The sequence below is a fragment of the Myotis yumanensis genome, unplaced genomic scaffold, assembly GCF_028538775.1.
Source record: "Myotis yumanensis isolate MYYU_CA2020_CCGP unplaced genomic scaffold, mMyoYum1.0.hap1 SCAF_10, whole genome shotgun sequence".
In the NCBI taxonomy this organism is placed as follows: Eukaryota; Metazoa; Chordata; class Mammalia; order Chiroptera; family Vespertilionidae; genus Myotis; species Myotis yumanensis.
Genome location: NW_027223761.1, coordinates 2,538,252 through 2,564,346, shown reverse-complemented (window position 1 = coordinate 2,564,346; position 26,095 = coordinate 2,538,252). Strand labels below are relative to the sequence as shown.

The 26,095-nt window shown below is 54.4% G+C and overlaps 1 protein-coding gene and 1 pseudogene across 1 annotated transcript; one reads left to right on the top strand and one right to left on the bottom strand.

The window, feature by feature from the left end:
- The first annotated feature begins 37 nt into the window (after positions 1-37).
- Positions 38-10,279, top strand: SDHAF2 (succinate dehydrogenase complex assembly factor 2). The gene is made up of 4 exons (XM_070427216.1): positions 38-121; positions 3,009-3,232; positions 3,340-3,449; positions 9,754-10,279. Exons 1-4 carry the CDS (start codon positions 86-88, stop codon positions 9,882-9,884), a joined length of 501 nt encoding a protein of 166 aa, XP_070283317.1. The 5' UTR covers positions 38-85; the 3' UTR covers positions 9,885-10,279.
- A 9,164-nt stretch (positions 10,280-19,443) lies between these two features.
- On the bottom strand, positions 19,444-19,940 carry LOC139017766 (COX assembly mitochondrial protein homolog; annotated as a pseudogene).
- Positions 19,941-26,095: the final 6,155 nt, after the last annotated feature.

Below are 26,095 nucleotides of genomic sequence, written 5' to 3'. Positions count from 1 at the left end.
CCGTCAGACGCAGGGAAGTGTCTTCCGGCTCCGGGAGTTCCCGGAAGTGGCCGGGGGACCGGCTTCCGGTCCAGGTAGGGGCGAAATGGCACTGGCCGCTGCGTTGCCGGCTCTGACGCGGGTGAGGAGCGTGGAGGTTGTGGGGCCCCAGGCGGGCCGCCGCGGGCGCCGAGCTCATCCTCCTCCTCCGTCTTCAGCCCGCGAGCAGCGTCCAGCTGCTCACGGCCCGGGGCAAGGGCAGGCCCAAGGGCAGGCCAAGGAGAGGTCCTTCTCGCAAAGTTGGGAGGTTCCAGTCGCCCCGCCCCCCCCTCCCGAGCCCGCGGTGCCTGTCCTGTCGTGTATGAGCTAGATCCGCCTTCCTGCAGGCCCGGTGCGGCTTTCACCTGTTCCCCGGCGGGGAGGGGGGCCCGGGGTCCTCAGGGCGCCCCAGTCTCTGTTCTTGTCTTTCCTGATACCTGGCACCATTGCACGCCGCATCGTACGGCCTTCCTTCCTTTTCCGTGTAGTGTTTACCCCTGTCCACCTCTCTCTCGGTGCTCCTTTTTGCTGCACCCAGTAGCATTTCGTATGCGGTGTCTTTTGTCTCAAGATAGTTCCCGATTTCCCGTCTGATCTCTTCTTTGACTCATTTGAACCATCGGTTAAGTGTGTTGGTTTCGCGTACTTACACATGTTCCAGTTTCCTTCCATTGTGGTCAGAGAAGGTCTCGTATAATTTCCAGCTCCTTGGACTCCGTTTTGTAACTTCACCTGGGATCTCCCCTGGGCCAAGTGCTCAGTGTGCTTGAGCAGAGCATATTCTTGCGGCTGGTGGGTGCAATGTTCTGTCTTTGTCTGTTTGGTCAGCTGGGTCTATAGTGTTGTTCAAGTTCTCTGTTTCCGAATGGATCTCTGCTTGGATGCTCTGTGAGGTATTGAAATCTATCATTATGTTGCTATTTCTCCATTTGGTCAATGTTTGCTACATAAGGTTTGGGTGCTCTGGTGTTGATTGCATGTGTATTTATCATTGTTATATCTTGCTGATGAATTGCCCTTTTTATCATTACACTAGAGGCCTGGTGCATGAAATTCGTGCACTGGAGTATGTGTGGGGGGTCCCCTCAGCCTGGCCTGCACCCTCTCGCAGTCCAGGACCCCTGGCTCCTTACCGCCCACCTGCTCACTGCTCCTGCTTGGCTCCCTGCATCTGGTCCCTGGTGGGGAGGGACTTTGGGAGGGCTCCAGGGCATGTCTGGCCTGTCTTGCTCAGTCCCTATTGGCTGGACTCCAGCAGCAAGCTAACCTACTGGTTGGAGCATCTGCCCCCTGGTGGTCAGTGCACATCATAGCAAGCAGTTGAGCGTCCTTAGCATATCATTAGCATTACGCTTTGATTGGTTGAACGGTCGACTGGACAACCAGACACTTAGCATATTGGGCTTTTATTATGAGAACTAGAGGCCTGTTGCACGAAATTCATGCATGGGTAGGGTTTCTAGGCCTGACCAGTGATCAGGGCCATCAGGGCCTTCTGGCTGCTGGCCGGGGTCTTCCTTTGTTCTGTGCCGCCCCCTGGTGGTCAGCACACGCCATAGCGAGCAGTCAAACTCTCGGTCTCCCGACTGAATTTCTGAGGGATACTTTGCATATTAGCCTTTTATATATAGATAGATAGATGCCCTTCTTTATCTTCTGGCAGGTTTTTTTTCCCCTGACAGTTTTTTACTTAAAGTCTGTGTTGTCTGAGATGAGTAGGGTCATTCTGCTCACTTTTGCATGGAGTATGTTTTTTTCATCCTTTCACTTCAGCCCATGTGTATCCTTACATCTAAAATGAGTCTCTTGTAACAGCATATATTTGGGTCTTACTTATTATTATTATTTTCCAAATCTTCACCCAGGGACATGCTTATTGACTTGAGAGAGAGAGGGGAAGGAGAGAGAGATACGTCAATGGGTGAGAGAAACATTGATCGGTTGCCTTCTCATACGAGCCCTGACCAGGGATTTACCCTGCGACCTTTCCATATACGGGACGATGCTCCAACCAACTGAGCCACACTGGCCAGGGCAGTTGGATCTCATTGTTTTATCCATTTGGTCACTCTATGTATTTTGGTTGGGGAGTTTTAATACATTTCCATGTAAAAAGCCAGGAGTTGGGGGTTTTCTTCTGCTCGTTCTATGCTGAGCCAGAGGCAGGGGCCATGGTGGGGGAGTGTGGGCCAGTCCAAACCCTTGCCTTTGTTCTCAACAGCACCCAACCTGGTGCCGTCTCCTGCCAGCACTTAGATTCAGAGAGAACAAACACTAGCCAATCTGGCAGCCCCCCGAGAGGTCGGCATGCTGGGCGTATGTCTCAGGCTCCCCTTTCTCTCCTGAGGGAGACGCCAGGAGCTGAGGATTTTCCTCAGTCGGCTCAGGCTGAGCCAGGGGGAGGGACCGAGATGAATGACTGTCATGGCTTTTCCTTCCAGCTTTGATGCAGCTGCTCTGTGCTTGCCGGGGGTTTGGGAGCCTCTTCACTGGTTTCGGGATTTCTCTTAAAGAGAACCGGTCCTTGTGTTACGGAGTTGATGGTTTCTGGGAGCAGGAGAGTGTGTCCTGTCCTGCCATCTTGCTGACACGAACACCTTCTCATGGCATCGTGGTAGGCTTTGCCCTTCTCTAGATTGGGAGCCCTTGGAGGCTTAGGGCCCATGCCATCACTGCATGCTCAGATTTTAACACGGTCAAGAGACAAGAGTACACACCGCACCGGAAGGCAGTGCATCGGGGGAGCACATACTCTGCTGAAGAACTTTGGAAGCCGTCAGAGCTGGCTTTCGGGTCTGACTGCAGTTACTGTCGGAGAGACCTGGGTCCGTGTTCTCGCCTCCCTGAGCCTGGGCCTCTAAGCTGTAACGTGGGGCCAGTCTCAGCGAAGCTTCTGGAGGACTGGCTGAACTCCGACACGTTTGGCGCCTAGTGCATGTGGAGGGTGACGGGGTCGGATGCTAAAAAGATGTCTGGTCTGTTTGTTTCAGATGCTTGCTCTGTCAAGGCAGCACCTCGTGTCTCCTTTGCCCAGCGTGACGTCTTTCAGCCGTTTCTACAGAGGTGACAGCCCGTCAGATTCCCAGAAGGATATGATTGAAATCCCTCTGCCTCCATGGCAGGAGCGACCTGATGAGCCCATAGAGACCAAAAGAGCCCGCCTGCTGTATGAGAGCCGGAAGCGGGGGATGCTGGAGAACTGCATCCTGCTCAGGTGGGGGCGGGGCTGGGGGCCATTGCTCTTCGGCTGGAGACGACCGGCCTTTTAACTTCTCTCTCTCTCTCTCTCTCTCTCTCTCTCTCTCTCTCTCTCGTTTTTAGCCTCTTTGCTAAAGAATATCTGCATCAAATGACAGAGAAACAGCTGAACCTGTATGATCGCCTGATTAACGAGCCCAGTAATGACTGGGATATTTACCACTGGGCTACAGGTACGGGGGCGGGGGGCGGGGGAGGTAAGCGGAATGTGAAAAGTAGGATGACTTGGGCTGATTTGAGTCTGGAATTATATCCTAGGCAATTACCCCCCCCCCCCCCTTTATTCGTGCAAATAGACATTCACCAGACACTGTTCATTTTTCCAAAGTGTGTAACATTTGTCTGCTTAGTTAAGGTTCTTTGTGTGCAAACAGTAGACACCTATTCTGTGTAACGTAAGCAGAAAGGGGAATTTAGTGAGACTGTACAGGTCTCCGAGGCAGGTTGAGGGAAGACTCGGCTGGGACTGGAGTGGAGCCAGAAACGGCCGTCTCACCCGTTCTCGCACCCTCTGGGTCTTCTGTGTTTTTGTTCCCACTCAACGTGCGTCACAAAATAGGAGCCGTTCTGCAGGTCCGTGTCTCCTCTGTTCTGACAGATTTCCTCGGTACTCGTTCTATCCGTTAGTAAGAGAGGACTGTATAATCTCCATCCGTAATTGTGGATTTATTACTCCTTTCAGTTCTCTCAGTTTTTCTTCATATATTTTGAAGCTCTGTTATTAGGATTGTTATATCTTCTTCTTTTTTTAAAAAAAATATATTTTATTGATTTTTTACAAAGAGGAAGGGAGAGGAATAGAGAGCCAGAAACATCGATGAGAGAGAAACATTGATCAGCTGCTTCCTGCACACCCCCTACTGGGATGCGCCTGCAACTGAGGTACATGCCCTTGACCGGAATCGAACCCGGGACCTTTAAGTCCACAGGCATCGGCTCTATCTACTGAGCCAAACCAGTCAGGGCAGGATTGTTATATCTTCTTGATGAATTGACTCCTTTTTCATTATCCCAGAGGCCCGATGCACAAAATTCATGCAGAGGTAGCCTTCCTTCCCCCGGCTGCCGGTACCAGCTTCCCTACGGCCACTGGCTTCGTCAGGAAGGTTGTCCGGTCTAATTAGCATATTGTGCTTTTATTTTTGTAGATAATGCCTGTCTTTATTGCTGATAGTGTTCCTTGTTCCAAAGTATCTGATCATAATTTAGTCACTCCACGTGCTTTTGATGAGTGTTTGCATGGTATGTGTTTTTCCATCTATATCAGTTTTCTGTTGCTATGTAGTAAATTAACACAAACTTAGTGACTTTATTTTTTAAAATTTATCTTTATTGTTCAAAGTATTACAGATGTTCCCCCCCATAAGCCCCCTCCACCTCACCACTCCCACAGACAACCCCTGTCTGTTAGCTCAGAGCTGTGCCCAGATCTCACAGTCTGGGAACTCATTCAGGTTGTAGGACTGACGTCCCAGTGGTCTTGGAGTTGCTGATCTCTTTCAGCTCCTTTCAGCCACTCTCAGATCTGTGCCCTGTGGCCCCTCCAGCTCAGCAGCGGAGCCTCCCTCACAAGGAATCCCTCTCAGGCTTCAAAGCTACCCGGTTTCCCCTTCTGTCACCTCCTGGAGAAAACCCTGCTTTTAATAGAGCTCATGTGATGAGGTCAAAACCACTTGGAAAAGTTCCCTGTCCCAAGGCCAACTGTGCCGCAGCGACATGACCGGTCGTGCTCACAGGCGGGGATTTCACAAGCCTTGTGCGCCGTTCTTTTACTTTAAATTGAGCCTCTTGCAGACAACATATTTAGTCTTTATTTTTTTGTCCAATCTTATCATCTCTATCTGTTCATTGGTTTGTTTTGGTCATTTACATATAATTAATTATCAATGTGATTGCATTAAAATTTACCATCATTTTGTTTTCCATTTCTTTCATCTGTTCTTTGTTCCTTTTCCCCTCTATTTCCACGGGGGTTTTTAAATGAGTATTTTAAATTTTACTCCACTTTTGCTTTATTATTTATACCTCTCTTTATAATTTTTTTAGTGATTGCCCTAGGGCTTGCAGTCTACATCTTTAATTAACCACAGTCTACCTTCAAGTAATATTATAGTACTTCATGTATAATGTAAGAACTTTACAGTAGCACACTCACTCCAATTCCTCCCTCCCATCTTTTGTGCTATTGTCATACTTTCTATTTTTACTTATGCTGTAAGCCTACACTACATTTCTGTTGTTTTACTTCAGACAATTATCTACAGAGCAATTTAAAATAAGGAAAAGGATAGCATATACATATATAAAAGTTATAACATAGTATCTTATATGTAAATACATGGATAATGTAATATGTAACATTTATATAACACATAATTACATTATCCTATATAATAAGAGGCTAATATGCAAATTGACTGAATGGCAGAATGACCAGTTGCTATGACATGCACTGACCACCAGGGGGCAGACGCTCAATGCAGGAGCTGCCCCCTGGTGGTCAGTGCGCTCCCACAGGTGGAGTGCCGCTCAGCCAGAAGCCGGGCTCACGGCTAGTGAGCACAGCGGCAGTGGCGGGAACCTCTCCCACCTCTGCAGCACTAAGTTCCGGAAGCCAATTCCAGGCAGCAGGGCTGAATCGAGTGGCTGAAGGGCATTTTCCCAAACCTGAAAAGGATAATTGCTTGCTGCCAGACAGCTAAGGGCATCTTAATCTACATGTTATTGCCTCCTACTGGCCAAACACCTGAACAGCCGAAGGCAGTTTCTCCAAAACCTGATAATCTGACAATGACCTCTGTATACGAAACCTGACCCTTTGATGTGTATATCTCCGCCTCACCTTAGGACAAATTGTGTTAATAAAAAGCAAGGGGTCCTGAGATGAGGAGATCTTAGTTTCTTTAGCTAGGCTCCTCTGACCCCCAAATGCCTTTCAAAATTATGTTTTGTCTCTGGACTCTTTATTAAGTTACACATAGCCCTTCTCTAGATTGCTAAACCCCTTCTTAATGCCGGAACAAGAACCCCGGCAGCTAAGGACCCCTCGGGGGATGTCCACCTGCCAGCTTAGGCCTGCTCCCCGCGCTGAGCGGGCCTAAGCCAGCAGGCGGACATCCCCTGAGGGGTCCCAGACTGCAAGAAGGCACAAGTCAGGCTGAGAGACCCCACCCAGTACACAAATGTTGTGCACCGGGCCTCTAGTATTTTATATTACCTTATTTTAATCATCTCTGAGTTCTTCATTTCTTTATGTAGATCCATGTTTCCATCTGGTATCATATTCCTGAAGAATTTCCTTTAATATTTCTTGTAGTGTAGGTCTGCTGCTTTTGGCATCTTTGAAAGATATTTTCACTGGATATAGAATTATAGGTTCACAATTTTTCCTCACATTATAGGGGCACACTTTTTGCTAGGCTGGAGGACTGAGTCAGTCTGTTCAGTTGAGCTGGATTTGGGTTGTTGTTGCTTTGGTTACCTTGTACCAGCAGCTTCAAATTCCCTTAGTGTTACCATGTGCCATTTTCTGGTCTGCCTGGTTTTTGGCATGGGGTCTGCTGTGTCTTTGTTCCTTTCTATATAATGTATCTTTTCTTTCTGAATGTTTCCAGCATTTTATCTTTGGCTTCTAGCAGTTTGAATGTGATATGCTAGATGCTTGTGTTTGGTATTTATCCTGCTTTGGGTTCTCTGGGCACGTTGGGTCCAATTACACTTAGGTTAGACTGTTGAATATTATTTCTTAGTTTTTGGATTGTTCTGTGTCTCTTACTCTTTTTTTTTTTTTTATGCATCGGTTTGGGTAATTTGTGTTGGATAATATCTATGGACCTATCCTCAGTTCACTATATCAAATGTCAGGATGGACCTGTTGAGGTCATTCTGCTTATTTGCTTATTTTTATTTATTTATTAAATATGTTTTTATTGATTTCAGAGAGAGCGGAAGGTAGAGGGAGAGAGAGAGAGAAACATCGACGTGAGAGAGAAACGTCGGTTGCCTCTCACACGCATCCCAGCACCCTGACCGGGGACCGAACCCGCAGCCCGTGCATGTGCCTTGACCAGTGACCCCTCAGTGCATGGGACAACCCTCCAGCTGAGCCATACCGGCCAGGGCTGCTTGCTTTTATTTTTAACCTTCCCCTTTCACTTTTACAGTTTCCACCTGTGCTGGAGTTCCTCACCGGTTCATCCATTTGTGTCTCCTTTTTCCACTAGGGCAGTGGTTCTCAACCTTCTGGCCCTTCAAATACAGTTCCTCATGTGATGACCCAACCATAAAATTATTTTCGTTGCTACTTCATAACTGTAACGTTGCTACTGTTATGAATCGTAATGTAAATATCTGATATGCAGGATGGTCTTAGGCGACCCCTGTGAAAGGGTTGTTCGACCGCCAAAGGGGTCGCGACCCACAGGTTGAGAACCGCTGCACTAGGGCCTTTAACATGTTAGTCATAGTTGCTTTAAATTCCCTAAGAGTCTAACATCTGGGTCATCCCTTGGTCTGTTTCTGTGGATTGCTTTGTCCCTTGACTGTGTGTGTGTGTGTGTGTGTGTGTGTGTGTGTGTATCTCCTCATTGTGTGTTGAATGTTAGACATCGTGAGGAAGACCAGGAAGACTGAGGTAGGTAGTATTTATGCCTAGAAGTGGCCTGTGTGTGTCCAGCTGTTAGCATGGGGGTCAGTCGGGTGAAGAGTGAAGCTCACTTTGGATGTATTGTTGCTCTGGCTCCCCTCGGTGCCCCACCAGCCCTACTGTGACCATGTGCTAGGGAGGGACGGAACTTCAGAGGCCATTTCTGCAGTGCTTCTGTTCACCCTCCACTTCCAGCCTTCTTTGCATGTCTGTGCCTCAGCGGGAGTCTCTATCCCTGCTTTTCCCCTCCCCCGTTGTAGAGCCTGCTGCTCTCTACTTGGTGCTTGTTAGTGTGGAGAGGGGAAAGGGGGAGGGTCTCTGTGAGCCCCGCCCAGCTCAGTCCCTGTAGCCCTAGGTCTGAGGGGTGGGCCTTCTCAGCAACCCACCTGCTCATCCCACGGGGGAGGACTTGCTTTTCCTTTACCCTCCCATCAGCCCACATGGGTCCTCGTATGCCCGGGGGAGACAGGGTTTGCTCACCTGCTCCCGGAGGCTTTTCTGCGGAAGGCAGGGCTGGGCCGGGCTTCAGGCTTTCTTCGCCGTGGGGTCTGCTCCCCTCCTCCGGGCCTGCGTCCTTGAGGGAGGTTTTCTCTCCAGCCTCCCGTCCTGAACCAGGCTTGTCAGGAGCATCCTCGGGTGAGAGAACCTGTCTGTGGGTGGGACTCCCCTGCGTCCGTGGCTAGTGCACGGCGGCTTTTAGCAGCTCATTGACATTCAGCCGAGGCTTCGCCCTGTTTGTGTCCTGCCCGGTGCCTCTTCTGTGCTCGGGCTCGGGCCAGCACGTGCTCAGGTCCCCGTCTCCTGGGGGGCCCCATAGGTTTCACTCTGCTCGGGGTCTGTGACCTCAGCGCTCATGGCCTCACGAGGACGCGGGAGTCCAGTCCACCTGCTTCCTGTTGGGAGGGGAGCAGTGCTCTTTCCCACCGTCACACCCTAGGGGCCCGAGCCCCTCGATCTTACTTTGATCGTTACAGAACCCCAAGGCCTGGCCCCGGGTGCTAGGCCCTGTGCTGAGGGGGCCCAGACTTGGTGTTGAGGAATGCCCTCCTGGCGGCGTGTTAGCCTTGGAGGGAGGGTGATTCCCGCACACATCACCGCAGCTTCCGGGGGGCGAGGGGGAGAAGGGGCTTTGCTTGTCGTTTGAATCTTGAGGGTCTCGGGGCGGAAAGAAAGGTTGGAGGTGAGCCGCGCCCTGCCAACTGCCCCCCTAGACTGAGGCTGGCCTCCTCATCTCTGCTTTCCATGCCTTCGTCCCTTCCGATCTGCTTCCTCGGGTTCATGTCCGCTTTGTGGGCCTCCAATTGCCTTCCAGCGAATCCCTTTTTGCTTAAGTGACTTGAGTTACTACTTTCTGTCACCTACAACCAAGGACCGCAGTTGCCTCAGGAAGTGTATAGACTAGAAAGGAAAACATAATCACCAAGAACAACGGAAATACCAAATGCAGGGCAGCGTGGTGCTGTGGAGATGGGGCAGGCCGGGGTGCAGGCGGGAACCTTGTTTATAAAAGACCAGATGGTGAAGGTTTCAGCCTGGTGGCCGTACGGTGGCCGCTGCACCGGCTCTGCCGTCGGCGCACAAGAGCAGCCACGGACGGCACGGAGCCCAGCCGGAGCAGCGGCCCCAGTCAGGCTAGTCAAAGGCACAGGCAGCCGTGCCTGCGCTTGGGGCCGGTCTACGTGCCGTCCGTGGCTGCGTGTGCACTGAGAGGGAGAAAGGAGCCGGCTGCACCCCCCGAGCCTCCAGGCCGAGGCCGGCGTCTCAAAGTTCAAGATCCTTCGCTAACTGTTGACTGACTGACACAGGTCGTTCTGCCTGCTCTTCTCTTGCAGAAGCAAAACCGGCCCCAGAAATATTTGAAAATGAAATCCTGGCGCTGCTGAGAGACTTCGCTAAAAACAAAAACAAGGAGCAGCGGCTGCGCGCCCCGGACCTCGAGTACCTCTTCGAGAAGCCGCGGTGAGCGCTGAGCGCGCCCGGCCTGCGCGGAGCTCGCCCACGGGCCCCACGGGCCTCACAGGGCCTCACTGCCGCTGCCGGCTGGCGCCCCTGCCCCTTTTCCTTCCCCTCAGCCCACCGCGCCCGCCCTGCCCGGGAGGGCCACCTCTCCAGGAGGCGACATGTTCAGGCTCACGCTAGCACTGCTTGTTCAGCCCTCGGCCTCACGTGCGGTGTAGAAGCGTGACACACACGGAATTGCCTTTAAAACGGCGACTTGCCTGCAACCACCAATGCTGAGTTGACTTTCGCTGGTGATTCTGAAGTCAGGTGTTTAACAAGAAGCAGATGTTGTGTTATTACGTAAATGTGTATCCATTTTACCTGCAGAAAACAGTGATTAAAGAAAAACAATATTAATAGTTTTTGTGATTACTCCTTCTACTTAAAAATTACATATGCCCAATAACTGGTTTGAAAATTAGCTAATTAATTAAATATGTTTTTTTAAAGAAAAAACAAAAAGCCCTAGCTGGTTTGGCTCAGAGGATAGCGTGTCGGCCTGTGGACTGAAGGGTCCCGGGTTCAATTCTGGTCAAGGGCGAATGCCCAGGTGGCCGGCTCAATCCCCAATTATTGATGTTTCAATCTCTCTCCCTTTCCCTTCCTCTCTGAAATAAATAAAAATATTTTTTTAAAAAGTGGTTGGTCAAAGTGCTGCTGGCAGGCAGGCCTGGCTGGGCTCTGGCCGGCCTCTGCCACAGGAGGGCAGTGTAGGGAAGCAGATGTGCCCGCTCAGTGCTTCCGCTTCCCTGAGCCCGGGTGGGCAGGTGGTCCTCCCCTCCAGTCCAGCGGGGCTTCCTGCCCAGGGAAGCGGGTCCAAGACCCCCGGCCCGAGTCTGGAAGGCACAGCGGGAGGAGTGGGTGTGTGTGCTGCGTAACAGCCAACTTCCTCTCAGGTTTCCTTTCTCTAAAATGTCACTTTGTAAACAACGATAACCGAATATTAGAGAATGTTTTAAGGCGGAAAATCAAAATTCCCAGTCTTTGCACAATTACTTCATATAAGCCATAGACAGGTTTATAGAATTTTACAAGGACACAGTCATAGCTTTCATTTCTGTATAACACTGTAGCCAGCTTTTTCTCTATTTCTACAGTCTTCACAATGATCACAGTTGACAGAGTAACATAAACAGTGTCTTAAGAATGAGTGAGTTGCAAGTGTTTAGTTGCTAGGGGCGGCCTGAGGGGGGCTTGTGCCCTTGGAGCTGTGATCCTTGTGGGACGGTGATCTCGCAGCCCGGGCCTGCCCGGTAACGCCGGCGTTAGGAAGGCGGCAGAGCTGATAAGCAGATGGCTGGTGATCACGAGCTGTGGGTGGGGAGGAGGGACGAGCTGTGGGTGGGAGGAGGTACTAGCTGTGGGTGGGGAGGAGGGACGAGCTGTGGGTGGGAGGAGGGACGAGCTGTGGGTGGGAGGAGGTACTAGCTGTGGGTGGGGAGGAGGGACGAGCTGTGGGTGGGGAGGAGGGACGAGCTGTGGGTGGGAGGAGGGACGAGCTGAGGGTGGGAGGAGGGACGAGCTGAGGGTGGGAGGAGGGACGAGCTGTGGGTGGGAGGAGGTACTAGCTGTGGGTGGGAGGAGGGACGAGCTGAGGGTGGGAGGAGGGACGAGCTGTGGGTGGGAGGAGGTACGAGCTGTGGGTGGGAGGAGGTACGAGCTGAGGGTGGGAGGAGGGACGAGCTGTGGGTGGGAGGAGGTACGAGCTGTGGGTGGAGGAGGTACGAGCTGTGGGTGGGAGGAGGTACGAGCTGTGGGTGGGGAGGAGGGACGAGCTGTGGGTGGGAGGAGGGACGAGCTGTGGGTGGGAGGAGGTACGAGCTGAGGGTGGGAGGAGGGACGAGCTGAGGGTGGGAGGAGGGACGAGCTGTGGGTGGGAGGAGGTACGAGCTGTGGGTGGAGGAGGTACGAGCTGTGGGTGGGAGGAGGTACGAGCTGAGGGTGGGAGGAGGGACGAGCTGTGGGTGGGAGGAGGTACGCGTTCCCAGCACTGTTGGGCTGTGGGTCCCCTTGGAGCCTCCTCGCGGCCCTGCCCACTCCTCAGCGCCTCAGCGCCCTGGCTCAGGAGAAGGCGAACCAGCCTGTACCTACGTGATGTCGCTCCTCCAGGCCAGTGGCTTGAGCCGTCTTGTACAGAAGGGGCCTCAGAGAGAGGAGCTTTCAGGGTCAAGGAGCTATTCAGTGAAAAAGCCAGCATCTTGCCTGACCGGTGTTGCTCAGTGGGTAGAGCATCGGCCTGCAGACTGAGGGTCCCGGGTTCGATTCTGGTCAAGGGCACGTACCTTGGTTGCAGGCCCTTCCCCAGCCCGGGCCCTGGTTGCGGCGCGTGCAGGAGGCAACCACTGGATGTGTCTCTCTCACATCGATGTTTCTTTCTCTCCCACTCTCTAAAAATCAAAGGAAAAATATCCTCGGGTGAGAATTAACAACAGACAGAGAGACTCCCGAGCCTGGTTTCGTCCGGCCTGCCTCCCAGGCTGCCGAGCTTGCTCCCGGGACACAGAAAGCTCCACTTTGACAAACTGTAGCAAAAGAACTTGCCGGTTCTGAGGCGTGACCTGTGCGTCACGTGGGGAGGGGGCGGGACTCGGCCAGGACCTTTCCCGGAGGCGCTCTGTCACCGTCACCGGGGTGGCGGGAGGAAGCAGAGGCACTGGTGACCAGTTCACGTTCTGCCTCCGCCGCTTCCTTGCTGGATGGACAGGTTGGCCTGAGCCTCGGTTTCCCCCTCTGTCAAATGGGACGGTGACGCTCCCTATCTTAACCAGCGGTGACCGTCAGGCGAGAGAGGGATGCAGCACACAGCCAGCCCTCGGCAGGTAGCAGGGTCACCAGTGTCCTACACGCCTGGCCGGTCGGGAAGGTCACCAGAGCTCTGTGCAGGGCCGTCTCATCCGCAGATGGAGAGCCGAGCCTGCGGTAGAGCCAGGGGAGGCCGGAGAGAAAACAGACCGTGGTCACGAGACCTTCGATGGAAAAATCCGCAGCGCTCACCTACGCAGGGGGCGGGCGTGAGAGAAGGCAGAGCAGGGCAGACGCGAAGACAGATGTCATCCTGGAACTCACCGCAGCCCCTGGCCATTGTCTCAGCCCCGTTGACGTGGGGAGAAGGTTGCGCAGGCGGTTTATGGACAGAGATCTGGGCTGCGGGAGCCTCGAGAACGGGCAGCGGCTGGCCCGTCTCCCCTGGCGCTGACGCCATCCACCCCCGTAGCCAACTCTGCACTTGGAGCTGTTCCCGGGGGTCTGATCTCTCCTTGTCCTGGTTTTGTCTCACGTGACACACCACCCAGCCGCCGCCACTGCCACCTGGGCCTGGCCGCTGCGGACGGAGCTGTTTTCCTCCCCGGCTGCTGGCTTGTGTCATCTCCACGAGGGAAGGCCTTGCGAGCCTCAGCTGCTCAGTGTCAGGCACAGGGGTGCTATGTAAACAGCTTTTCCCTTTATTAGGCATGAAGGAAAACGAGGCCGGCCACAGTGCGGTAAAAATAACACAACAATTAATAAGCACGCAGCCAGGGCCGGCGGCCCCCCCAGGCCCTGCCCAACAGAAGCTACGCTCATTCCTCTCCGTCTGACACATCACCACTCGCTGACCTCATTCCCGCCCGCGCCAGGCCCCTGAGCGTCTGGCCCTGCCCCGGCCCATCTGAAGTGGCCTCGCGAGTCCCGTCTCCAGGCGCATCAAACTGGGTCAGTAAAGTCTGTCCTTTTCCCATCGTTTCCTCACGGAGGCATTTGAAGCCGTCAGAATCCACAAGCCAAGCACCGTTGCCTGAGCTGTGCGCCTTCCACGGAGCGTGTCCGTCCCGGCCACGCGGAGGCCTCTCTGTCTGGCTCCGGGCACTACCTGGCGGTCACCTGGTCTGTGTCTTCACCTCCGGACAGGGCGGCACCAGCAAAAACCTGGCTCCTCTTCGAAATATCACCAGGGAGCCCTGGCTGGTGTGGCTCAGTGGATAGAGCGTCGGCCTGTGGACTGATGGGTACCGGGTTCGATTCCGGTCAAGGGCACATGCCCGGGTTGTGGGCTCGATCCCCAATAGGGGACGTGCAGGAGGCAGCCGATCGATGATTCTCTCTCATCATTGATGTTTCCATCTCTCTCTCCCTCGCCCTTCCTCTCTGAAATCATATTTTAAAATATATATCAGCAGGAAAAGAGATTCCTCCGGGAGAGCTGAGAGCCTCATGTTTACCCTTCAGCCCATCTGCTCCGTGGTGGCTGGGCAGGAAGGTGCCAGGGCACAGAGCTGGGCGGCCTTACATGGCAGCAGGTCTCGGGGCTGAGCTGACAGCCCCCCATGCGTCCAGCCCGTCCTGCCTGGGGACGGCGGACCTGCCATCGGTGGCTGTCAAGTTGGTGCTGATCAGCTTTTAGTTATGCTGCCCTGGGACACCTCAGTTCCCCAGGAGCCCTCTGCACGGGTAGACTCTTGCCCAGGCAGGTACGGTGACATGGGGGGTGGGGTGGGGGCAAGCAGTGCCCTTCCGGCTTTAGGAAACGTGTCTGCGAGAGCCAGGCGTTCGGAGGGATGGAGGCCACGGTGAAGTGTCTGAGACAGCAGCCGGCTTCGAAGGGCTTGGGCGGAGAAGGCGTGCGGAGGAATCACCACCTGTAACCTGTCCCCACAGAAGGAGAGTTGGAGCTCTTGCTGGTTCTTGCCTGAATCCACACACTCCCGCCACGGAGAAGACGTGCTCTTTAAAACGGACAACGGGCCCCGTCTGGTGGCTCTGCAGCTGGAGCGTCGTCTCCATACGCCAAAGGTTCAGGTCCCACCCCGTCAGGGCACACGCAAGCCTCACCCAGTGGCCTGGACGGCGTGGCTCAGTGCCTGAGCGTCGACCTATGAACCAGGAGCTCACAGTTTGATGCCCGGCCAGGGCACATGCCCAGGTTACAGGCTCGATGCCCAGTGGGAGTGTGCAGGAGGCAGCCGATTGATGATTCTCTCTCATCATTGATGTTTCCATTTCTCTTTCCCTCCCCTTTCCTCTCTGAGATCAATAAAAATGTATTTTTAAAAAAGAATCAACCGATGAAGGCATAAATAAGTGGAACCACAGTCAATGTTCCTCTCTCCCTCAGAATCAAGTTTGAAAAAGGGCCAGGGGGACACACTACGTCACTACCCATTGTGGGAGCCGTTCTAAAACGCAACGGACGACGTTAAGATGCACATTTCCTCTCCCAGGGGTTCGATGTAGCTCCGACGTGACGAAATGCTCACCTTGGTGCTGCCCCGGCTCCCACGTGGGGGAAATGGAGACACGGGGAGGGGCCGCTGCTGGGAGTCAGACCCAAGTAGGACCGTCCGTCAGCTCATCTCCTCCTCCAGGCCTCGTGTCTCACCCGTGCAAAGGCAGGAACAGCGCCTCCCTCCTTGTGGGCGCGGGGATGACGGGAAGTGAGGCATGGAGAGTGCTCAGAACATGCCTGACCCCGTTAACACGCACAGTGACCACAGCTGCAGGTCGCCAGCTGCGGTGCCGCTGCTGTGGGCTCCACGCGGCCTGGCATTCAGCGCCCACGTGAGACGGACGAGGAGAGGAGAGGGAGGCTTGGGAGAGGACGCTTGCTGGTCCCCGATGGGAAGCGGCGGGACCAAGCCTGGGGCCCAGGCCGCACAGGCTGCACTGCCTCAGACCTGCCCCGGGGCTGGGGCGAGGGTGGTAATGGATTGGTGTTCTCTCCCGCTGTGGCAAGTTCTTGGTTCTCTGCCCAGGCCCCTGGAGGACCTGGATGTTAAAGGAAGCGAAGTCCCGAACCCGGCGTTCTTCACACTGCACCCGAAGGCCCAGGCGCACAGGCACCGGCTGACCCCCTCTCCTGCGGGGGGCGCAACCCCTCCCCACCAGGAGGGCGGGCTGGGGAAGCGAACTGCTGGGGATCGCGTCTGTGCGGCACTCAGCACCAGCCAGCTCGCTCTCCGCTTCTCCCCCCCATGCGATCTGTGGGCCCTTCACCCCCCGCCCCCCCCCCCCCCCCCCCCAGCGAATCCTTCAGACGGTTGTCCCTGCTGGCCCCGTCCTCTGCCCTCATCCCGTGCGGGGAGGAGGGTGGGGTGTGGCCCTCCCAATGGAATGCGCTCCCTGGGCTGTCTGTTCACGCTCACAGGAGGCCTCCCTGCCCAGGCCGCCTTATCCCCGTCTGCAGGGGGCTCGCCCAGGCGCACAGCTCACAGCGGGGGCAGCAAGGGGGGCTTCCACCCCGGCCCCCCCGAACCTGTGCACTTCAACACCCCGGCCCCCCTGAACCTGTGCACTTCAATACCCCGGCCCCCCCGAACCTGTGCACTTCAACACCCCGGCCCCCTGAACCTGTGCACTTCAACACCCCGGCCCAGACCGAGCCTGTCCATCCTGGCCAGCCTGAGCTTGACCGAATCCATGCACCATCTATACTAATATTTACCGAATAGCTTTCTTCAATAAAAAAGTCCCTTTTTTATTTAAACAAATTAGTATTAAAAGGAAGCTGTTGATCATCCCTGGAAATGGAACAGTTATGTCAATAGCGGTCACTTGCCCACATTAAAAAGGTAACTATAAGAACAAATGCATAAAATGTTACCAAGTTTTGTTATTGAAAATTTCAAACAGTGTTGAGTTTTGCAGTAAACACCCGTACATCCAGCACTTCGATTCTGCCATTGACTTTTTTTTTTTAATGTATATTTTTATTGATTTCAGAGAGAAAGGGAGAGTGGGGGAGAGAGAGATAGAAACATCAATGATTAAGAATCACTGATCGGCTGCCTCCTGCGCACCCCCTGCTGGGGATCCAGCCCAAAAACCCGGCATGTGCCCTGACTGGGAATCGAACCAGCAACCTTTCAGTGCATGGACGCCCAACCGAGCCTCACTGGACAGTGCCTGCCACTAACTTTTTAATGCTGTTTGATCGATCACACATCTGTCTGTCTTTCCATCCCTCTCCACCCATAAAAGCATCTACTTTTTTATGTATTTCAGAGAAAATTACAGACATCAGAACACCTCCCCTAAATACTTCAGAATGCAAATTATTAACTAGACTTTGATATTTATTTAAAGCTTTTTGTCTCCAACTATAAAATATACATGCAGTAAAATGCACAAATCTTTTTGTTGTTGTTCATTCTCAAAATGTTTTCCATTAAATTTTAGAGAGGAGGTGGGGGAGAGGGAGCGAGTGAGAGAGAGAAACATTGATGTGAGGGAGACACATTGATGGGCTGCCTTCTGCACATGCCCTGACCGGGCCTGGGATTGACCCGCAACCCAGGTATGTGCCCTTGATCAAAAATTGAACCTGCATCCCTTTGGTGGGAGGTCCGACACTCTAACCACCGAGAAACACGGGCCAGGGCTAAAATGCACAAATTGTAAGTACGCATTTGCTGAATTTATAAAAAAGCGCACTTTTTTAACAACCAAACTCCTATCAAGATACAGAAATCAGCGTCGTCCTAGAAAGGTCCCTCGCGCTCCATCCCACCAGCCCCCCCCCCCCCCCGCACCCCCCAGGCCACCCTAGCTCCGACTTCCCCGCCACGGAAGAGCCTGCTCGCGGATTGCATGTAGCTGGACTCGCTGCGTGTGCACTGATCCGTGTGCGCCTGCTTCCGCTCAGCAAAATGCTTCTGAGATTCCTGTGTGTCAGCGCACCATCGGCGTTTAGCGTTCATGCCATCGTCTGACTCTGCCACGTTCAGTCGGCCATTCTCCTATCACGGACGCCTCCGCGCTTTCCCGTGTTGGGCTATTATGAATGAAGATACCACAAATAAGTTTCCCTGACCATTAATGATGTGAAGTACTTTCTTCACGTGATTACTGGCCACTCATGTATCTTCTTTTGTGGAGTGTCTGTCCAAGTCTTTTATCCATTTTATTTATTTATTTTTTAATTGATTTCAGAGAGGAAGGGAAAGGAAGAGTGAGAAACATCAATGATGAGAGGGAATCATTGATTGGCTGCTTCCTGCACCCCCGCCCCCACTGTGGACTGAGCCCACAACCCGGGCATGTGCCCTTGACCGGAATCGAACCCAGGACCCTTGAGTCCATAGGCCGACGCTCTATCCGCTGAGCCAAACCGGCCAGGGCCTTCTATCCATTTTAAAATTCGGTTGTTGTCATCTTATTATTGAATTGTATGTGTACTTTATTTATCCTGCATACCAGTCGGTGGCCAGAGAAACGTTTGCAAATATTCCCCCCCCCCCCCCCCCCCGCCTGTGGCTTGCGTATTCATTCTCCCAGCAGTGTCTTTGATGAAGTTCAATGTATCAGGCCTGACTGGGAATCTAATCGTGACCTCCTGGTTCACAGGTCGACGCTCAGCCATGGAGCCACGCTGGCTGGGCCGTTCAAACATGTTGAGGGGCCTCGGTGCTCCGCCAATAGTGCACGAGGGTCCCTTTCTCCACACCCTGCCAGCCCTGAGCACGTGTCTTTTGATAACAGACGTGCTGACAGTGAGAGGGGATATCTCATGGTGGTTTTGTTTGCATTTCCCTGATGATCAGAGGCGTGGAGCACCTTTTCATGTGCCCGTTGGCCATCTGTATTATAAAAACCGCCCTAACCAGTTTGGCTCAGTGGATAGAGCGTCGGCCTGCAGACTGAAGGGTCCCGGGTTCGATTCCGGTCAAGTACATGTACCTTGGTTGCGAGCATATCCCCAGTGGGGGGTGTGCAGGAGGCAGCTGATCAATGTTTCTCTCTCATTGATGTTTCTAACTCTCTGTCCCTCTCCCTTCCTCTCTGTAAAAAAATCAATAAAATATATTTTTTAAAAAATAAAATAAAATATATTATAAAAACCCAGTGGCCCTAATGCCATAACGACCAAGGACTGGTGCGGGAGGGCGGGGCTGTGAGCGTGGTGAGGCCGTGCGATTTTGCGCACTGAGCTTCTAGTTTGTATATATTCTTTGGGAAACTGTCTATGAATGTCCTTTGCCGGTTTTTAAGCTGGGTGATTTGCCTTTGGGAGTTGTATGGGTTCCTTATACACTGGATGTTAACCCCTTTTCCGATACGCGGTTTGCAAACCTTTCTCTCCTCCGTCCGTAGGTCACCTTCCCGTTCTGTTGGGCGTTTCCTTTGCTGGGCAGAAGCCGTGCGACTGAGGTCGGCCCCTTGCATGACATTTGCTTCTGTTGCTTGTGCTTTTTTGGGATCATAGTCACAAAATCATTGCCAAGATCCATGTGAAGGCACGAATTCCCTGTGTTTTCCTCTAGGAATTTTGCGGTGTTAGGTCTTACATCTGTAGTTCAGCGACAGGCTACTTAACGACCAGGCCGCGGCCTCCTTGCCACTACCATCCTCTTAACGTTTCGGCAGGCCCCTCGTCCATCTGCTTCCCCTACGACGCAATGTGATGCTTAATTTTTTTTAAAAAAACAACAACTTTATTTCAGATATAATTAATATTTCCATAATTTAGGATAAGCAGACACACTTCCTTGAGTCCGTTATTTTAGGTAATTGTGATTTCCATGAGTAGAGTTAGTATCATTTGAGTATTTGCCTACATGCTTGTTGGAAGCTTCTGTAGCCTTTTCTTGGTAGGAATTCCAGTTTTTCTGAATTCTTCCCTTTCCTTCAGGTATTCCATTGTACATTCTTCATAAAAAGCAGGATCAGAATAGCACTTGCCACAGCATGGATGGGCCTGGAGAGCACCATGCAGAGCGAAACAAGCCAGTCGGAGAACGATAAATATCACAGGCTCTCACTCCTATGTGGGATACAATGATCCACATAAACCGACGAACAAAAATGGATCCAGAGACAAGGTGGCGCTGAGCAGACCGTCCAACGAAGAGGTTAGACGTTCTTTTAACGCAGAATTTTCTTTCCGGCATTTTACTACCATGAGCATTCCCAGACTCCTTGCAACATTTGGTAAAATCTTGAACTTGTTCGGAACCTCTCTCTCGGGCCTTTTCTCTCATTATTTTAGGGATCAAAACATCTTTTCAACATGTCTGAGATGCTGCTCTGCCGGGCCGAGCGCCATCTCGGCGTCGGAGGAACCGCGATGCTTGATTTCATGCGTCACCCTGACTGAGCCACAGAGCACTCAGATAGGCGGTCCATCACCCTCCTCATGTCTCTGTGAGGGCATTTTCGGGGCGAGATTAACAGCGAATTCAGGAGACTGCGCAAAGCAGGTTGCCCTCCCTGAAGTGGGCGGGCCGCCTCCCAGCAGCTGAGGGCCTGAAAGACCCGTCCTCCCCAGCATCGGTCCTTCCTGCCCGCCTGGCTTCCAACCTCTGGATTCAAATAGCAACAGCGGCTCTTCCTGGGCCTCAAGCCTGTTTATCTTCAGCGGGGACCCCCCCCCCCCCCGCCCCCGCCCGCCCCACCCCCGGCCTCCTGGTTCTCAGGCCCTCACACGCAGACGGGAACCCAACCACCGGCTCTCTGGGGCCTCCGGCCCGCTGACTCACCCTGCAGATCTTGGGAGTTGCCCGCCTCCATCATCGCATGAGCTAGTTTCTTATAATAAATCTATTTCTATCTCTCCCTGTGTAAACATCTGAGTGGTCCTGTTTCTCTGGAGAACCCTGACTAACACAGAATCAATCCAAACCTCTTTCCCAAGAAGTCCTCCCACCCCCAGTTCTCCGCTCAGGCTGCAGAAACAGACCAGAGCCCAGGCCTAGGGGGCGAGAAGCAGCGAGGTGGCTACCACCTCCCCGAAGGGCCTCCATGTGGTGACGCAGGGCTCCACGCTGTGTCTGTCTCTCGGTTCTTCCATCCCAGCACGGGGTCCCCACCCACAGAGTGGAAAACTCATGGCCACTCCTAGTGACCTCAGACTGGGAGCGGCACCCCTCAATCCCTCCCACAGCGCTGGGGGCCAGAACTGGCCGCATGGCCCTTATCGAACCGCGAGGGAGTCTGGGAAATAGAAAATAACCATAAACACTGAGGAGAGCCTTCTCTAGGCCAGGCTGTGTGCTAAGCACTTAAATATCAGTCTTTTCCCCGAATCCACAGCCTAAGTGTGTGAGTGCTACTGTGACCTCGAGGTACAGCCAAGCAGACAGCTGCGGGAAGTGGAGGAAGCCAGACAGCCCGACAGATTCGACCCCAGATCTCCGTGTGTCCAGAACCCACCCTCCTGACCCCCCCCCCCCCCCCCCAAATCCCAATCACTGCCCAGAATATCTCCATCCCCGTGGAGGGCCAGGATTAGGTTCTTATCTTCTGCTTCATCTTGTTTCATCTTCCCCAGGAGTCATGAATTTTTAAACCTCGTGCAAGATCAACCAGTTCCCCCAGAGGAGACAGTGAAAGAACAGAACAGGCAGAGGCAGGACAGCCATCACATAAACACGAGTTCTTCCAGGAAACGCCGCCGAGGGGGGGAAACGCAGGGGAAGCAGTGACGCCAGCACTGGGGGGTGGGCGGAGGGCGGAGGGGAGAGCGGGATCAGCCGCCAGGCGGCGGTTCCTTTTACAAAAGATGGAGAGATGGGACTCGGGCCCTTAGACTGGGGCTACTTCCGTTCCTGCAGGTGATGTGCAGTGAGCAGGGCCTCCAGAGCACCTTTTACGGGGGGTGGGGGGGGGGGGGGGAGCCAGGGGGATTGAGGAGCCTGACCCTGCAGCTCTCCCGCCTTCCTAAGGCCGCAGACCTTCCTACCGGCCCAAGTCGTCCTGCAGAGAAGCTGGAAATGGGAAAACCCGCAGTGGAGCCGAAGGCATCTGACCCGTCTGCAGGCTCCTCCCTGGGCCCAGTCTTTTTATTTTCACTGATTTCAGAGAGGAAGGGAGAGGGAGAGAGAGATAGAAACATCGATGATGAGAGAGAATCATGGATCGCTGCCTGCTGCAGGCCCCCCACTGGGGATCGAGCCTGCAACCCGGGCATGTGCCCTTGACTGGGAATCGAACCATGACCTTCTGGTTCATAGGCTGATGCTCAACCATTGAGCCACACCAGCCGGGCTGGACCCAGTCTTTTAAATATATTTTATTGATTTTTTACAGAGAGGAAGGGAGAGGGATAGAGAGTTAGAAACATTGATGAGAGATGAGAGAGAAACATCGATCAGCTGCCTCCTGCACACTCCCCACTGGGTATGTGCCCGCAACCAAGGTACATGCCCTTGACCGGAATCGAACCTGGGACCCTTGAGTCCGCAGGCCGACGCTCTATCCACCGAGCCAAACCAGCCAGGGCTCTGGACCCAGTCTTTACAACCAAAATAACCACACCCCTGCCACTCGGCAGTGCCCTGGTACGCCATGTCCCAACTTCAAATTGCTCCACCGCAGGGGCGCCTCAGGGCCGCTGGGATCCAGGTGGTCGCATAGTGGGGGCACCTGCTCTCGGGGAGGTCTGCAGGTGGCCTCAGAAGAATCTGGGCTCGGAAGCAGTTTTCCCGTTGGCAGAATGAGGGGCTTGGTGAGCTGTTTCATGGACCCCGTGGTCTCTGTGGACACGCCTGAGGGTCTGGCTGGGAGAGATGCCCATGAGGGCCCAGAGGCCCCGGAGGGCCAGGCCACACTCCCCTGTAACAAGGCAGAGGGGAAGGAGCTGGAAAGAGGGTGGGCTGGGGGTCCTGCTGCCTCACGGATGAGGTGGGGGGAGGAGTAGGTGGGGGACAGCCATCATTTCAATATCCATTTAAAGAGAGAGAGCCAGGGCTTGAGCCCAAACAAGCAACACATCTCCCACTACAAACACATCAGCCGGACCTCCTATTCTGGACCCGCCCCTGCTTTTCACAGGCAGCGGGACCAGAGAGGGGCGGTTACTAAAGGAACGTCACACAGCCCTGTTTGTCTCAGAGCCAGACCTCAAACCCACGTTTTAGAAGACTCAGGAAGGAGCAGGGATGTGACCTGGGCTCACCCTAGACATCAGCACCTCTGCCTCTTCCTCTTCCTCCCCCGGCTAAAGGCTAAGGGGGCTCAGTCCAGGCCTTCCCTGAGGCCACACCTGATCCTGTACCCCTCCCCGCCCCAGCACCCCTTGTCTCAGGGCCCAGGAAACAGCACCCTTTGGGCCTGGCCGCAGGCCTCCAGCACAGGGACTTGAACCGTATCATAGGACCCAGAACGCCTCTTCTGGATACACACCCCACAGAACTGAAAGCAGGGACGCAAAGAGATACTTGAACCCCATGTTCGGCCCTGGAAACGCTGCCTTCTCAATCTTACTGCGCAGGCCTGGACCAGGTCACCCATCTAGCCAGGGCAGTCTGTCCCTTCGGAACCACGTGGCGTGGAGCGCAGGGCCACAGGCTCAGCACTTCCCAGAGGATCTGCCCCGCGCCCAGCAGGCCCGGCGCAACCCCAGAGCCAAAGCTGCCTCCACCCTTCGCGTCTGGGGCAAGGTAGTCGCGGGGCTCCCTCCTCCTGCATCCCCCGCCGCAGGAAGGCAGCGCCTCTCCTGCAGTTCCAGCTTGTGGCCGCTGGGTGGCACCACACAGCAGAGAACCACAGCTGCCGGGAGGGCCTCCGCCTGGGGAATTCCTGCCCAAGTCTTTCTGGGCTCCCGCCCAGGTAGTCCCAGCAGCTCAGAGCTTCCCTCCAGGAGCTAGGCAGTGGTCGGCAAACTGCGGCTCGGCAAAACACGGCTCGCGAGCCACATGCGGCTCTTTGGCCCCTTGAGTGTGGCTCTTCCACAAAATACCGACTTCTGCGCATGGGCCATGAAGTTTCAATTGCACTGTATGTGCGCGCCCGCACGTGGTATTTTGTGGAAGAGCCACACTCAAGGGGCCAAAGAGCCGCGTGTGGCTCTCGAGCCGCAGTTTGCCGACCACGGCACTAGGGGAGCATTTCAAACGCTTCACCCCCCTGCTAAAAGGCACCCTGGGCACAGGCCCCTGCAGGCTGCCTTCCCCAGCTGCACCCTCGCCCCTCGGTGCCCAGCCGCGGGGGACAGCCACCCCTGCTCCACGCAGGCCGGGCACTGCCCACCTTTGTCCTGCGGGCCTTCCACATAGAGGCCGCCCCTCACCTCCGCCGGGTGCAGACCTCCTGCAGAGGGCATTTCAGATCCACCCCCAGCCCTGCGGGTGGGCGCTGTGTTCCTCCCTTCCAGGGGCCGACCCAGGGTCAGGGAGGCGAAGAGGGAGCCGCCAGCTGTGGAGCGGCAAGCGGCTCCTGAGCTCGGCCTCTCAGGCTCTTGCGTTGGGCTTCATCACACTCCTGGGTCTGAGGCCCTGGCTCGCCGAGGGCAGGGCCGTGTGGAATGCCTGCTTGTAACTTTCCGGCCCCAACCTTTGCCAAGGCCTCTTCCTACCTCTAAGATGGCACCTACCATCTAAGTGTGCCAGACACGGGGCTAAGTGCTTTAGGCGTACCACAACCCCATGGGTAGCTACCAATAGTGGCCCCACTTTCCAGAAGGGGAAACTGAGGCACACAGAGCAGGCACCGAGTCTGACAGCTATAACGGGGGGGGGGGGGGGGGGGGCGCGGGGCGCGGGCAGGGCTCAGGCCAGCTGGCTTCAGAGTCTGAGTTCTTGCTTGTGATCAGCACTTCTCTACAGACACTTGGAGGAACCCATTCCTTCCCTTCGCCGGGGGAGCCCCCCCACCACCACCCATGGCACCTTCTCTCGTGTTTCATGGGTGGAGCTTATGGAAGCTTCGGCCATTGGACTGGGAGCTCCTCGCTGGAGGGCAGGGCTGTGCGCCTTCGCTTCTGCCTGCCACACCTCCCGGGGCCCTGGGCCCCACTGAGTCCGGGGTCCCTCTGTGGGGTCAGATGTAGACACTGGCACCCTCCCTGGCAGGCCCAGTCGCCTCGGGGTGAGTGCAGCAGGGGCAGCCCCCCCCCCCACTCCCCTGCATTCACACCTCACCCTCTCCTGTGGGCAGGGGTGCTCACGCCCAGCATGAGAGCAGGTGAAACCTCCAGGGAATTTACAAGCTGACTGTGGAACTCAGCCACTGTTAACAAGGAAAACCTGGCCCCGTGAACAATGAAGGGGGCCCGGGCCGGTTTGCTCAGTGGCTAGAACGTCGGCCTGCAGATTCTGGTCAGGGGCACATGCCCGGGTTGCGGGCTCGATCCCCAGTAGGAAGTGTGCAGGAGGCAGCCGATCCATGATTCTCTCTCATCACTGAGGTTTCTATCTCTCCCTCTCCCTTCCACTCTGAAATCAATACATTTTAAAATGAAGGTAATAAGTACTTCAAAGTCATCGCCTGCTGATGTAAGTACTAACCTTGAGACGACTCCCGGCCATGGCCATGGCCTCCGTGTGCTGGACACACTGTAGCTCAGTGGGCTCCTGAGCTCGTCCTCCCGGCTCCCAGCTCAGCGACATTGCCTTGGAGTTTGAAAGCAGTCACGACAGGAGTCGTTATGCCCCGGAAATTGGCAAATGTTACAGATCAGGACGCCCACCCCCACCTCCCCAGAGATCCAGTGTTAAGCATTTACAAGCCCTAAAGCGGCCAGCACCGGGTGGGGGGCGGGGGGGGGGAGGTGAGAAGGGGGGCAAGTGGGCCCTCCCAGCGGGGCAGGGGCCTTGGACTCGGCCCTGCCTCCGCCAGCTGCGAGGCCTGGGCAATTTGTCCTCAGGCCTCACTTTTCCATCTGCAAAATAAGGCTGAGAAGAGCAGCTTTAAACCCTGAGCCCCGCCGGCCTGGCTCAGGGGTTGAGCATCGGCCTGTGTATGAACCAGGAGATCACGGTTCTATTCCCCGTCAGGGCACAGGCCCAGGTTGCGGGCTCGATCCCCAGTGGGGGGTGTGCAGGAGGCAGCTGATCGATGACTCTCTGTCTGTCATCATTGATGTTTCTGTCTGTCTCTCTCCCTTCCTCTCTGAAATCAATAAAAAAATATATATTTTTTTAAAATATATTTTATTGATTTTTCACAGAGAGGAAGGGAGAGAGATAGTTAGAAACATCGATGAGAGAGAAACATCGACCAGCTGCCCCCTGCACATCTCCCGCTGGGGATGTGCCCACAACCAAGGCACATGCCCTTGACCGGAATCGAACCTGCAACCTTTCAGACCGCAGGCCGACGCTCTATCCACTGAGCCAAACCGGTTTCGGCAATAAAAATATATTTTAAAAAATAAAATAAGTAAATAAAAACTGAGCCTCAGTTATCATTCAGGTGCTGAGTCCGCCAGCAGCCCTGTGCGCAGGCAGCCACAGCCCTCGGGGAAGAGGAGGAAGTGGGGGC